Source organism: Martes martes (genome assembly GCF_963455335.1).
Source record: "Martes martes genome assembly, chromosome: 2".
Lineage (NCBI taxonomy): Eukaryota > Metazoa > Chordata > Mammalia > Carnivora > Mustelidae > Martes > Martes martes.
In genome coordinates this window covers 86,584,137-86,599,776 of record NC_137889.1, presented here as the reverse complement: position 1 = coordinate 86,599,776, position 15,640 = coordinate 86,584,137, and the positions used below count along the sequence as shown (strand labels likewise).

Genomic DNA, 15,640 nt, shown 5'->3' with positions numbered 1-15,640 from the left:
TCTTTATTACCCTGAAATTTAATTTCTATAGTAAAAGTAAACTTAGAAAATAAGAGCAAAACACTTTAAAAACATTGATTTAAGTCTTTGCTAAATTTTTGGCTCATTCTGATTTCCCCCAATGACACCCAATTTCATTATACATTAAAATCATACTTCTTACGTTTTCATTCATATGGGTGTTAAGTTCCAAATCAGAAGTAAAGATCCCTGAAGGCAAAATCCATGGGATAATACAAAAAACTTAGAAATCTGAGAAGTTCTATTCAAAGGTAAAATATTACTATCACCACAAATTTGCATTCTATCTGAAATCATAATTAGTGCTGGGCTCTCCATCGGGCTAAGGGCTAAGAGAATAATGCTTTTAGCTCTTCTTGCCTTTTGGAAGGAAGAACAATTTACATGCACTAAGGGTGATTAAACCTGTCCTTGGATATTTTCTGCAATGTGTGAACCTTGACTGGATCTTGGTTTGAAGGGAAAGGGCAGAGGAAGAGGGGAATCTCAAATATACACTTGGCAGCAATACGAAAATATGAATATGGACTGTAAATAAGAAAGTTAATTTTTTTAGATAATGACAATGGTATTGTGGTTACAAAGGAGACTGTCTTTAGGAGATACATGATTCTTTTTTTTTTTTAGATTTTATTTATTTATTTGACAGGCAGAGGTCACAAGTAGGCAGAGAGGCAGGCAGAGAGAGAGAGGAGGAAGCAGGCTCCCCGCTGAGCAGAGAGCCCCATGCAGGGCTCGATCCCAGGACCCTGAGATCATGACCTGAGCCGAAGGCAGAGGCTTTAACCCACTGAGCCACCCAGGCGCCCCTAGGAGATACATGATTTAATATTAGAAGTGAAGAGCGACAAGTTTTTCAACTTATTTTCAAATAGTTCATTAACCAAATATTAGCATATGTATATATGGGAAGATAAAGCAAATCTGGCAAAATCTTAACAATTGTTTAGTCTAAGTGCTGAGTATACAGATAATCACCATACTAGCCTTTTAACTTTTCTACAGTAGAAACTTTTTTTTTCACTGAAATAATCATTTATTTTTAAAAAAAATATCATTAAGCACAGTAGAAACTTTTATAATAAAAAGCTAGGAAGGGGCGCCTGGGTGGTTCAGAGCGTTAAAGCCTCGGCCTTCAGCTCGGGTCATGATCCCGGGGTCCTGGTATCGAGCCCCACGTTGGGCTCTCTGCTCGGTGGGGAGCCTGCTTCCCCCTCTCGCTGTCTTTGCCTGCTTCTGCCTACTTGTGATCTCTGTCAAATAAATAAATAAAATCTTTTTTAAAAATTTAAAAAAAAAAGCTAGGAAAAATTCAAAACTAAAAAATACACTGTTTGGAGATACAAATATGTTGTGAACCTATCAAGAGAAGGAAATACTGAATATAAAATTCAAGCCATAATTACCTAGGTGCCTAAGGGGTTCCTTATAATCATGATCCTTTTGTACCAATTCTATATTTATCAATAACAATATAAATTATTATAAGTAGTACCACCACGTGCAAAATTCCAGGGGGCACCATTTACATTAAACCTTATGTGAATGGCGCCCCAGGGCTGTTCAAAGACAACACAGAAACAGTTCAAGTACAGACACAGTAAGTGGGTGAAAAGAAAAGCCAAAAACTTGAAAGAGACATAATTCAAAATTTGTTTTCCAGATCTGGATTTTTGTATTTCGGGGTAAAATGTAAAGCCTCAGATGGGTTTAATAAACATTTGCTGCCCCACCACACTACACTATTTTCAAATAACCTGCTTGGAAAAGAAAGGTGGCACTGAGCCCAATCTTAACTGCCAGGGTTTGGTCCCACCTGGTCCAGACAGACGTTGAGGTCAGGCTGGCTTCATCAGCCTTACACGCAGCTCTTCAATAGCTGGCTATAGGCACTGGCAAACAAAGGGAACTAAGAGCATAACCAGGAAACAGAAGGGCAACACCACTTTCCTAGCCACCAAGTTAGCACAAAGGAGCTTTAAATTCCCATTGCTATGAGCACGTCGTGCTGCCCTAGACTCTTGTTTCTCCCATTCTGTGCACTCCAATTTTATATTTAAAAGAAAGCTTACAGGGATGCCTGGGTGGCTCAGTTGGTTAAGCCGCTGCCTTTGTCTCAGGTCATGATCCCAGCGTCCTGGGATCGAGTCCCACATCAGGCTCCTTGCTCAGCAGGGAGCCTGCTTCTCCCTCTGCCTCTGCCTGCCTCTCTGTCTGCCTGTGCTCACTCTCTCTGACAAATAAATAAATAAAATCTTTAAAAAAAAAAAGAAAAAATAAAAGAAAGCTTACAGAGTGGATAGTTCTGAGTCTTAAGCAAACAAATGTTCAATGACATGATATGAAAAATAACTCTGACCTCTCCCTATGGATGAGAAAATTAGTAAACACTTAGATACCTAAACTTGGCCTGTGATCAATAATCAATTGGTCACTAATGAAATTAGTTCCTCTTCTGGAGTCACTTCAAAATGTGGTATCATTCTGATCAAACAGGTTCTGAAACTTCCCCAACTAAATGAATCAAAGTATAAACACTTATAAAATTAAAATGAAGAATTTCTTCTCCTAACGAATCACAAAATAAGTGAATAAGAAACTATTTTGGGGGGCAGCTGGGTAGCTCTGTAGGTTAAGCGTCTGCCTTTAGCTCAGGTCATGATGCCAGGGTCCTGGGATCAAGTCCCATGTCTTGCTCCCAGGAGGGAGTCTGCTTCTCCCTCTCCTTCTGCCTGCCAGTTCCCCTACTTGTGCTCACTCTCTCTGTGTCAAATAAATAAATAAAATATTAAAAAAAAAACAAACTATTTTAGGTTTTTTACTATTGTTCTGAGAGAGTGCAATGCACGCACACACAAGTCAGGGAGGTAGGGGCAGAGAGAGAAGAGAGAGAATCTTTTTTTTTTTTTTTAATAGGAATTTTTCAGCTTAGCAGATTTTTTTTTTTTTTAAGATTTTATTTATTTGACAGAGAGAAATCAGAGCTAGGCAGAGAGGCAGGCAGAGAGCGGGGGGAAGCAGGCTCCCCGCTGAGCAGAGAGCCCGATGTGGGGCTAGATCCCAGGACCCCGAGATCATGACCCGAGCCGAAGGCAGAGGCTTAAACCACTAAGCCACCCAGGCGCCCCAAGAGAGAGAATCTTAGGCAGGATCCATGCCCAGGGCAGAGTCTGATGTGGGGCTCAAACTCAAGACCCTGAGATCATGACTGGAGCCAAAATCAAGAGTCTGATGCTTAACTGACTGAGCCACCCAGGGGCCCCTAGAAACTATTTTGTTTGATTTGAATCCAGGTGCTTAAAATCACAGATTTAAAGGTTTTCAGCTAAAAGGTTCTAACCAAATTCAGAAGAGCCAAATTAGTTTTTAAAAAATCAAACAAAGTGGTAATAGTAACAAAAAGTTCCTTAGTAAATTTTAATTAATTTTATAAATTTAGGGCCACATAATTTTCTCCTTTACATTTTTTTTTTTTTACTCAGAAAATTTAGGGTAAATCCCAGTTTTTTTTTTTTTTAAAGATTTTATTTATTTATTTGACAGAGATCACAAGTAGGCAGAGAGGCAGGCAGAGAGAGAGGAGGAAGCAGGCTCCCTGCTGAGCAGAGAGCCCAATGCGGGGGATCGATCCCCAGACCCTGGGATCACGACCCGAGCCAAAGGCAGAGGCTTTAACCCACTGAGCCACCCAGATGCCCTGGTAAATCCCAGTTCTTAATACATGTGACCCTGGGAAAAGAATTTAGGTTTCCTCAGGTGTACACCAAGATTATCTCCCTTGTCTATACACAATTGTTAAGAGATTCAAATTGGCATTATATAAAAGTGAATATTTTGCAAACTATAAATTACTTTATTACCTTTATTCCATACAGTTAAAGTCCACAGTCCAAGAAATTATGATATATTCTACTATTAGTTATTGAGCAACAAACAAATCTCAGCCTCACCTCTTTTCTCAAAGGTACAAAAAAAGCCACAAAAAAAAGATGACAGTTAATCAGAACCTCAAACATAATAGGCATCCAACAAGTATTTACTGAATGCAGAGAAGCAATGCAAGCTTCACGAAACATGTCTGTATACAATTTCTTAAATGACCTATTTTCCTTATAGTGACTTGAAACCTGTATTTTTTTTTAAAGACATTCCTCACCACAGAGGAAAGAAAAACAGAAAAAAAAAACACCTTTGTTTTTAGCCGTGCTATGCATGAAGAAACATGTGAAGTTCTATTTTACAAAAAGGCATATACGTAAACATAAAGGATAATTATACTTTACATGTATACAACATACTTCTTCTGTATGAGATAATTTTCCAGGGTACTACTTTAAACTGTCCCACTTTCCCCTAGTACATTTATGACAAACAAAATATTGTTTGCATCAAAAAGTTCCATTATAGTACACATCCAAAGCCTGATGCGGCTGATGATATCATATGATAAATTTTCTCAAAATATTAAGAAAATCAACTGTTTTAAGACGAAAGATCACAAACAGTAAGTAAAAACTCACATGGGGACACCAGGATTTTCTTTAGATGTCCCAAGAATAATATAAAGCATAATTTAAAGACAGGAGAAGAAACTACCCACCCTCACCTCCAAAAGTTTACTGCCTACATTAGCATGATTTTAAAATGTGACTGTCTATATTAGCAGAACTGTACTATTTCTGGACACTCGATCTGGAAATCAGATCTTCTGAAATACACAGCAACTCTTTAAGGGGAAGCATCAACAAATAAATTTCTTTCTAAGATTCTCTGAACTTTTGCCTTAAAATCATTACATGACTCCTGCCACCAATCCCAAACTGTTAGTTGTGATCTTTACTCAATCCTAAATAAGTCCTTGCATTGAAAGACCTGCCTCAAGCCAAACTTCCAACTCTCACTAAAATCTAACCCTGCCTTTCCCACTCCAAGACTCAGCCACTGCTCTGTTAAGGTGCTGTTCTCCCTCAATGCAGGAAGTCATAAACTCACCTTTGTCTTATCAATTGGTTGGTTGGTGACATTTGGGGAGCCAGCATTCAAAAAATGTTGTTAAATAAAATGAATATGCTGCAAATGACAAAAGAATCATGGAAAATTACTTAGGTGGTAATATTGACTAATAACTGATCAACAATTGGGGAGTATTAGTCTAAAAAGTATTCTAGATGTCTATATCTAAATATTAGAATTTATTAATGGCCTAGATTTAAATGAAAAAATAAAAAAGAAAATGTTTATTACACTTAGAGTTGATACGAAGACAATCCACAGAGAAGTGTGCCAAAATGCAGAATTTATAGAAACACAAGTTCCAAAACTAAAAGTTTGTTTTAAAAAATATTAAAGTTATTTATGGAAGAAACTACACACATCTGAAATGGGGAAGGACAGAAATTAACTGACCAGACTGTTTCACCCTCAACCTCACAACCCCAAATCTGTATTGAAGTAGCAGCCTCATATAAGCATACCAGGGACCCTGTCCCACAGCACACTATTCCACATGCACCCCCTTTACTAGCCCAGATTCCATGTGCACCCCCCCTTCTCTCCTACCTTTGGTCCAGGAAATCAGGTCTTAGCTTGACTTCCAACTGCTCAACCCCTCTCAATCTATCCAGAGCTTTAGGAACCCACTCTGGCCTTAAGTCCACTTTCCCATCTACCCTAACTTGTGGTCTGGCCTTGCTGATTTATTTGTCCGTTCTTTTGGCATTCTTGACCTGGCATTTCCAGGCTGAAATCACACCTAGTGCCTTTTTAAGCTATTAAATGGTGGCTACTCCTAACACTCATAGCTGCTGTGAGGAACAAGTCAAGTAAGATGTTACCAAGAGCAGACAGCCCCAAGATGAGCTACTTTGACACGAAGATTATTTTGAATTAAAAGCAATCAAAACCCAGCAGACTCAAGAAAAGCTCTTTATCTACCCCCTCCTCAGTTGCCTGAATAGAATTTAGATCAAGGACCTACTCCAGGTAGAGAGCTATCACCATAGATAACTATATTACACTATGAACTAAGTCTGATAGGGAGGAATCTAGCTACGCCTGTTTGATCAAAGTCCTCCGTGTCCCACTATTTCTCAGTGGCCCAGCAAACATTTTGTTTATTGAACATTTACTCTTTCTCACCTTTCTGTAAAATTGCCTTCCTTCCCTCCAAATCCCAGATCCCTACCCCCTCTCTCCTTATATACTATATATACCCCTTTCTCCTTCTGTACAATATATAACTCATGTTGCTCATCTTTAGAATTTTCATGTCTAGGAGGCGCCTGGGTGGCTCAGTGGGTTAAAGCCCCTGCCTTTGGCTCAGGTCATGATCCTAGGGTCTTGGGATCGAGACCCTCATAGGGCTCTCTGCTCAGCAGGGAGCCTGCTTCCTCCTCTCTCTCTGCCTGCCTTTCTGCCTACTTGTGATCTCTGTCAAATAAATAAATAAAATCTGAAAAAAAAAAAAAGAATTTCCATGTCTATCTCAATTTCCTATACATATAAAATTAAAGTTTATTTTGTCCTGTTAATCTGTCTTATGTCAATTTCATTCTTAGTTCAACTAGGAAGACTTTGAAGGGCAGAGGAAAGTCTTCCTCCTCGATAATGTAAAAGTACTCTGTGAACTTTAAATCACTCTATAAGCATCAACTACTATGACCAATACTGCTACTGAGTTAAGAACTATGCTAATTTGCAACATAACAAATTCATGTTATTTTAGTTGAATTGAATCTTCACTGCATAATAATTCTATTAGTTGCCTCTTGGTCCCTTCATATCACACTTCCTAAAATAATACTCCAAACAGGTCCCAGTCCGAGATGACTTCTAATTCCAGCTCTGTTGCTTGCTCTAGGTCATTCTGGGCAATAACAATCACACTCTAGACCAAGTTTATTATTTTCAAATACATATATATATGTGTGTGTGTGTATATATTTTTTATTTAATACAGTTAATATTTAATATATAAATATATACATAAAGATTGGGTTGAACTAAATTATTTCTAAGATCCCTTGGAGCTCTGTGGTTTTGCTCTTCAAAATGTTTCTATATCCACCTTCGTTTCCTTCTTTCCTTTCCTTAGATACCCTCATCTTCTGTACTCTCCACACCATGTCTATTTCCTTTTTCCCAGGTCTGCCCATCCTCTTCAGCATCTTCACTCTCACTTGACTTCTTTCACTCAAATACCTATCTTCCCTTCCTTGCAAAAGGAAATTTTCACTTGAACATCCTCTCTAGCTGCTATCATGAACTCACTCCCCTTCACTGCCACTTCCTGACAGTAATGACCAGTACTTCACCTCACATTGTTCAACCTAAAACCTGGCTTCTACTATGATCTTTCCCCACTCAGTGTTCTATGCCTCACCTTTATTCCTAAATACTATTGATGATATTCTCTAAGCAATCCCTCTTCCTTTAGTTCACAGGACCTTGTTATCTTGGTTCCTTCCCTACATCTACAACTCTGCTTCCTACATGGGCACCTCTCAAGGTTTGGTCTTCAGTTTTCTCCCTTCTCTATTCTAATCAAAGGTTGACATTTCCAGACCTGATCTTTCATCTCAATTTCCAACACCACCTTGAATCAACTCTCATTTTAGAGAATGACAAACCCTGCCCAGCCCAATTCACTCATGCTCACTATCAACCTGCAAAACCACCCAAAATTTTTGCTTCTTCCCTTAAAACCTCTTAAGTTATGGATCAAAGTGTGCCTGCCAGCAGGCTCTTCCTGTTTTACTCTTACTCTGATCACCCTAGTCTAGGTCCCAAAACCATTATCTAAAATACACATTCTCTCTCAACCCTTATTTCCCTGCCCCGACCAGATCCAGTCCAAGCCCTCATCATTTCCTGTCTATACAGTTGGGATACACTCCTATCTGGTTTCTTTGCAGCAGGTATCTCCCCCTTTCAACACTTTCTCCTGACTGCTGCTAGAGTGATAGGCTAATGCCTCTGCAAAAAACACTCCAGCAGCTAGCCAGGGTCCATAAAATAAAGCTAACCTCCTTCACAAGACTTCCAATCTCCCAACCTCACCTCCCAAACATACACAGTTTATGCTCCAGTATTATCAAGCTAATTTCAGTTCCCTGTGCCTAGAGTGCTGACTCAAGAAACAGTTCCTCATGTCCTTTGCCTAGAATGTCCTGCCCCAACTCTTGCACACCTGATGAGTCCCCAAGCATCTTTTCATGCCAAGCTCAACCCTCACCACCTCTTTAAAGCTTTTGCTGTTGTCTCCAATGTAGAGTCCAAATATGCCTCTATGCTAACAGTGAGCCTTGTTCAGACTTCTAATAAATCTAACTCATATGTCTGCTGGGAGGTTCCTTGAGGGACTAGTCCTGTGATCTTTCAAGTATTACTCCAGCATTTAACAACTGGAAACATTCCCCTGCAGGTAAGACTGACTTTTTCACTGGCTAATCTCCAGAGCACAAAGCCTTCTCCCAGCATGTCTCCAGGTCTGAAGAATGAAAATGTCATTAACAACACTATTATAAAAAGACCACAAAGTGACATAGGACTGTACTATAGCAGCAGAATATAATATACCTCCTCCACTTCATTAATTCCCTAAGAGTTCTGCCTTTACTTCTACTTGAACAGAGAAGGGACTTAAATAGTTTAAATGGACCAAATATTAACCAGCTTCTGATGTGCAAACTGATTTTAAAACAGCCCTTGACCTGGAAATACAGGTGCATTCAAATATACACCCTGATAAGAAAGGACAGATAGGGGATAGAGTTCAATGTCTCAGAGCTTGCCCAGTCAAGAGTTCCTTGTGATAAACTTTCTTGTGTGCAGCAATATATTAGTTTGAAAATGCTCATCATTGTCTAAGGAATCTTAACAGACTGGGTTACATATAGCAACATCTACTCTCAGAAAACAAAATCCAGCTGGGTACACATTAATGAAAACAAACAGTGCAGTATTTATAAATAAATATGCAGTGAGGTAACCCGGTCACAGATAGCTAGAAACAACAGTTCTAATGAGTTAAATCAAACCACAGTAGTTTCCATTTTAAATACATTAGGGTGTTAAGTAAATTCATTCAAAAGTTACTTTATGCATGACTTCCTGAACATGTTTTCTCTTATTAAAAGCTTGTTAGCTTCTGCTGGTTAAGGAAGTCAACATGGGGAAGCTGATATTTCCTTGATTCTAAACTATATCAGTGCTAAAACAAAACAAATCCCAACCTAATTAATTCTATTTTTGGTCTAGTTTCCAAGGCAGTTTTCACAAAGACTATTCTCAGCCTACTGTTTCTAGCTTTGTAACACCAACCTCCAGTAACTGGAAACTGTTATACTTTGTGTAATTCCTTGACACATATGTTCTATCACAGATTCTCATTTTATTCCTCCTGCTATCAAGGGTAGAAAGTAAAAGGATCTGTCATCCCACTGATTCTAAAGTTTCATTCCTAAAATCACTGTACATTTATTATTTCATGATATCCTGTGAGGTTCCTATTGGGGCTTTGAAACTTGGGTTACATCAAGTTCATCAACATCAAGTTGCAGGTGGAACGCTCCCCAAATCAGAATTGCCAGTGAGTTTCAGCAACAGTACAAACCAGAAGAAAGGGTATCAGGAAACACCTACTTCCAAAAGGCCATTCACTTGACCTTGGATAATCCACTTCACTTCTGTAACTCAAACTGCAAGACTTGCTTCTAAAAAACAAGGCTTCTAGGAACAGTTTAAGAGCTTTGAGCTTCTAAAATATAATGGAATTGTATAAACAGATTTTATGAAACAATCTATTCTCTGGCCCAATTTCATAAACCATCTAGTTTAAAAGTTCATTAAAGTGCTTTGTTTTCCCAAAATCCCAATTTTGACCGCTGTATTATGGAATAATCTGAACTCTGCCTCTTCTTCTACCTTTAAATAGAATGGGAGTTAGAAGTTCTCATGAATCACCAAGCCAGGTCAAATGAAATCCACAACAGACAGAAAAAATGCACTGTCTTGGACTCGAAGGAAGCTGTAGGATTACAACTGTGTCACGTGTATGATACTCTAAACAGCGCTCCCCCCGCCCCCCCCCACCACCCCAGCCAAATGTATCATACGCGGACAGGGCAGAGAAAACGAAAACGTGCCGATGCGGGATCAAGCCCAACAAGCCAAGCTTCCAGCGTCAGGATCCCATGACATGTTAGAAATGAAGGTGCATGTCTTAATTTTAGTCCTTCTAACTTTGTTCCTCTGCGGAGGTGTTAGGTGGCAGCTCCTAGGGTGGCAGGTTCCTTTCTGATTCTCCTGTCCGTCTCGGACGCCGGGAAGGGGAACCGGAATGGGAAGAAACTAAATTGTAATCAAGTTGAATCATCCAGCTATGCTGGGCAGCGGTCGTGGTCATCCCGGGAAACGCACTATCTCTGGTGCCCGGGTTCGCAACCCCACTTAAGGAGGAAATAATGCCAGGCCCGAGGAAGGCGCAGCGGGCAGTCTGCAGCCTCAGCAGGCATTCCTCGGGCCCCACCCTAGCTCCCAAGTGTCCCGGCCCAAACCAGCACCTAGCTGGGGCGCAGGTGTGCGCCTCTCGCGGCTTCACTTACTTTGTCACTGGTACTCTCGGTTTCGTGGTCGCCGCCGGCCGCCTCTCCCTCGCGGGGTGGCGGCGCCACCGCTCCCCCGGGGCCGGGACAGCCTCCCCGGTGCCTCAGCTCCAACATCTCCCGCTCCCGCGCGGCCGTGGCGGCCTCCTCCAGCGCCCCGAAACCCGAGCTGCGCGCGGGGTCGCACTGGCTGGCTACTCTGGCCCCCTGGCAACCGCGCACTCGACGTCCGGCAGAGCCGCGGCCACTAACACGCCCCCACCATGGAGGCGCCGCCGCCGCGCCGGGTCACCCCCAAAACGGCATCAACGAGCGAGCGCTCGAGGCCGCCTCCGGCGAGCGCGGCGGCGGAAGGGCGAGCGCCAGCGCCGGGGTCGGCTCGGGGTGCGGGGCAGGCTCGGGGCACCCCGCCCGAGCGGAGAAGGCGGGGACGCGGCGGGGCTCGGCCGCCGGTTGCCAGGTGAGCGTCTCCACGCAGAGGCCCAGGTGGGAGGAGGAGAAGGGGCGGGGAGGGAAGGAGGAAGCGTGACCTGCTTTAGCGCTTCACCGGGCGCCCGCCGCCTCTGCCCAGGCACTCCCCGCCCCGCCTGCGGACTCCGGAGTCGGCTGGTCCCGGCCCCCCTACACCTTTCTCTAGGCTCCTGCCTCCCGCAGCCAGGTCACGCGCCGCAGGCCCCGCCCCGGCCCACCCCTCTGCGCTGCACTGCGGTTCCCACAGCCCCGCCTCCCTCTCGGAGGGGTGACGTCACGAACCCCCCCCACAGCTCCACCCCCGTCTCTGCACGCACACAGGTGGGGGCCTTGAGAAAAGGTGGGAGCGGCGCGGGCTGGAGAAAAGGGGAGGAGCGGGGGGGTGGGCCGAGCGCGGAGCTTAGCGGTGAAGTTGAGAGCTTGTGGACTCGTCCCGGGGGAGCCAGAAGGCTGGAAGAACTGCGGAAAGACGCCTGGTAAATATTGACAGCATTATGCACTACCACCCCCTTCAGATGACTCCACGGCCGCATCAGCTTGGTCCACCGCGGCGTGCCGGAGCTTCAGAGGCGTCCAGAAGCAGAAACTTGTCTGGCAGGCTGGACTCGTTGACTTCGCAGGGTTCTAGCCCAGTGTCATTATCTTGAAAATAGATTTGGAGAGATGCATTTACCCCACTGAGTGTCCTGGGATGGGTTGGTCAATTTCAGTCACAAACCCAAGCTCTGTCTCCTAGAAACTCGAGTACTGGATCTCACAAAACTCACTGCCTAGGGTCCAAAGAGAGAACCCAGACCCTAAAATGCCGCGGGGTGCAGTTACCAACCAGCTAATCTCTAATCAGTCGTGGACCTTGGGATGCTAAAGTTGGAACAGGGAGGGCACAAGATCCGAACTAATTCCATTCCAAATCCTGTTATAAGGTGATTAGTTTTCTTGACATGTATCCACCACCTGGTCATTGTTGATAGACTGACAAATCAGGAGTGGGGTTGGGGGAAGTAGGGGGAAACAGGCCCTCGCACAAACGGAACAACGTTCAGGAAGACGCCCTTAAGAGAAATAAATCAATAAATCAAATTTCTCAAGGTCATTACTAACACATTGAAAATAAGTAAGATTACCAACACATTGTTCTGAAAATTTAATAACAAACAAAACTGAAGAGTCACAATAGGATGCATTAAAAAGCCAAAGCACAGAGACATCATTTTGTTTCACCAAAATAAATCTTCAAAGCTGAGTTCAGATTGGGTCATCGTATTTTCAAAAGGATATAGAGAAATCAGATTCATGGGAGGAGTAACAAAAATGATAAAATATACGAAAACAGTCCTTTGAGTGATGGTCATGGTGTGGTTTTCTTTAAGGAACAGAACACTATGGGGTGACTAGTTAGCAATTGTCCTCCATGTCTTTGGAGGACCAGACATAAAGGACTTCCTGCTTGTCAAGTACATAAGGTTGAAGAGGCTGCCGAAGGCAGTAGTGAAGTTTCTATCTCAAGCTCCTTCACCCAACTCAGCAAAAGGGGGCATTAGAAGTGCTCCACTTGTCCATTCTAGCCTTCGTGGACGTTCAGAAGCCTGAGTTCTAGTGTCCTGATGCCACTCATTGGCTTGAATTAGTCAGTAAGCCTCAATGTCCTCAGCTATAACATGGATACTAGGGAGGATGGCCTCTGTGGTCCCTTCCAGCTCATACGTGATTCTGCAACTAAAGTCTCACTTTTTCAGAACCCAGTCCTTCCTTTCCCCCATGCCTCAAGAAAGGGATACGTAGCATAGCAAGGTACCCGAAGGGTTTCTTTCTTCCCCTTTTCCTAGTCAACCTGAAAGCTCCTTTGACTTTCTTCTCCTTTTGCTGCAGGTGGAAAAGAGAGTGAGAGAAGTAGCAGGATGAAACCACAGAGGACAAAAGTGCATGAAAGGAGAAATAGTACTCCCTGACCTAGGAAAAGTGGGACCAGTTCAGAGACTGCCAAAATAGACTGGTTTACTATGTTACCTCACCCTTCCTTAAGCTTGGCCTACTTCCTGGATTTCAGCTGGGATAATCATTTCTTTGTCTTCTTCGTTATAGTTACTGCCACTCATCGAGTGATGGCACTGAGTCCAGACAGCAAGAACCATAGTTTATTCATCTTCAGGCCAAGCCATTGCCACAGTATTGGCCCCCATCCCCATATAGTTAATGCATTTGTTGAAGAAGTGAATGAAGAAATGAATGAGTGGGAAAGGTATAGCATAACCAGGGAAAGGCATATGGTATTTGTGGTTTTGTAATGAAAAGATTTTTTTTAGACTTAGATAGGTACTCACTTGTCTTTTATCACTTTATAGGAAAAGAGAAAGATTGATTTTAATACGTATTAAAAGGGGGGCCCAGTAATGACTTGCACATTTTACTGAAGATATATTATGACACAGTCAACCACAAATGGCCTTCCTGAGCTCTATGTTCTCAGATTTTCTTGGTGTCTTTTTTTTCTTTTCTTTTCTTTCTTTTTTTTTTTTTTTTTGACACACAATGCTACATTCGTTTCAGGTGTGCCTTTTTTGTGTTATCTTTCATTTTTCTTCATTTGAGGAGCTTGTGTTGGGTGACACAAATCTGGCATGTAATGGTTTCTAATTCCTCACCTGTTAGTTTTATGAGAGTTTCATCTGGTAAATGGCATCATGTAAACCCCTAGCGCATGCATGGACTAATCACAAAGGAGACACTTTGCCAATACTTCTTGGTTGGTTTATAGATTTTCTACTTTAGTGATATTGGAATGATTTATAACCCTTCACAAGGGATTGGCGGAGACAAAAGAGGGAGAATACTAACATTATTATTTATACAGTTTTTATTTTAGTTTGATTTTACACAAAGATGGACAGACCTTTCCTGGAGTGGTAAATGGATGAAATGGAGAGAACTGTTACCATTGTCTTCCTTGAGAATCCTCAGAATGTTCCCAGACTTACAAACATTCTCTTCTGTTGTGGGAATTTGAGCTCCTTTCCATATTGGAGCCTCCAAAGCTCCTGACTGGAATGTCCCCAACTTGCCAGGGGAAGAAGAAATCTTCCTCAGTCAAGCATCATTTCCAGTTGCTTGGATAGCCATGTTATAGCTTTCCTCACCTGACCTGTCTTTCTCTGTTGCCCTCTGTCAGTTTGTAAGTTGGAGGTAGGAATTTCTGACACAGGCCTCCCAGAGAAACATTCTGTGGGAAATTCTTGAAGGGAAATTTATGTTTACATTCTTACTTTTAATGAAATGACACAGGAGATCAATGGTATACCACCAAATATTACAGCGACTGAGCATCAGAGGAGCGAGTGCAGAGGTGTAGTTAGAAGCACAGCCATGGATTCTAGTCATACCTCTGCCATCTTCTAGCTGTCACCCAGTTCACTGTGTGGAACATGTATCCATATGCTAACTGACATGACTATTCAAAGTCTAAGTAATAACTCTTCATGCAATACTTCACAGAGCACTTTTACGTACATTATTTGTTCTATTCAACAACCAATGAGGTAGGCAGGACAATTATTATTACTCCCACTTTACAAGGAAAAAACACCTGAGGTTCAGTATGTAAACTGCCCGGGTTTTGGATTGAAAGGTAGGTTTCTATACTTTAAATTCTACCAGGTCCACCCTGTACTGCAAATAGGTAGTAGCAGAAACAAATAACTTCTAAGAGAGGGCATCTTATTTCAACAGCTAAGCCCAAGACTCCTGGAACCAACCTGAGTTCAAATCCCAGCTCTGCCCCCTACTGGTCTGTGTCATCAGTTAAGTCTCTTAATCCCCTTGTGCTTCAGTGTCCTCGGTGTATAAAATGAGAATAAGGGTTATAGTATTTTTCTCCTAGAATACTTCTGAAGATGACATTGGTTAATATATGTGAAATACTTAGAACTGCACATTCTCATCGTTGAAGACACGAATGTTATCTGTGATCACTATTTATATTATTAAAAAGCTACATTTCTCAAGAACAGTGTTCAACTTCTAAACTTACTGAAGCTTCAACTCCCCCAGAATACTTTAAGCAGACAGGATATACTGGCATTGCTTTGGTGAGGTGGGTAAAAATTATAAAATGGAGTAGAGCAACTTTGCAAATAACTACACAGAAATCATCAGCTTATCACATTAATTAATTTTTGCTTTATCCTTCAGTGGTAGTAGGATTAATGAAATCAGCAGTCCCAATGGTTAACTGGAATCGAGATATCCAGAGATATCAGTCAATGTTCTTCGTTGCGAGTCTGGCTGATGCAGGCAGACAAGGAATTTACTGAAAGAATAGGAAGCTCACGGAACTGTTGGGAAAGCTAAAGAACCCACACAGAAAACTGGTAGAAACAAAAGATGCTAAGCAGCAGCCAGGACTAGAGTCTAAGCCATACCCCAGACCAGCCAACTGGGGTCCCCAGTGTTGGACCCACTGAGACAGGCCACCATCACTTGCACCATCTCTGTGGGGGTGGCAGCCACTAGAGGCCATATTTGCCACAACTGGCTTTTTCTCACTTAGC

At 42.3% G+C, this 15,640-nt stretch overlaps 1 protein-coding gene across 1 annotated transcript in view; it reads right to left on the bottom strand.

Annotated features, from left to right (window-relative positions):
* The window catches only part of CDS1 (CDP-diacylglycerol synthase 1), a 72,768-nt gene extending 61,856 nt beyond the window's left edge, over window positions 1-10,912 (bottom strand). Inside the window, exon 1 of the mRNA XM_080795503.1 lies at window positions 10,626-10,912. Coding sequence (XP_080651629.1) covers window positions 10,626-10,742 — 117 coding nt within the window. The 5' untranslated portion in view covers window positions 10,743-10,912. The remainder of the gene's footprint in view (window positions 1-10,625) is intronic.
* Window positions 10,913-15,640: the final 4,728 nt, after the last annotated feature.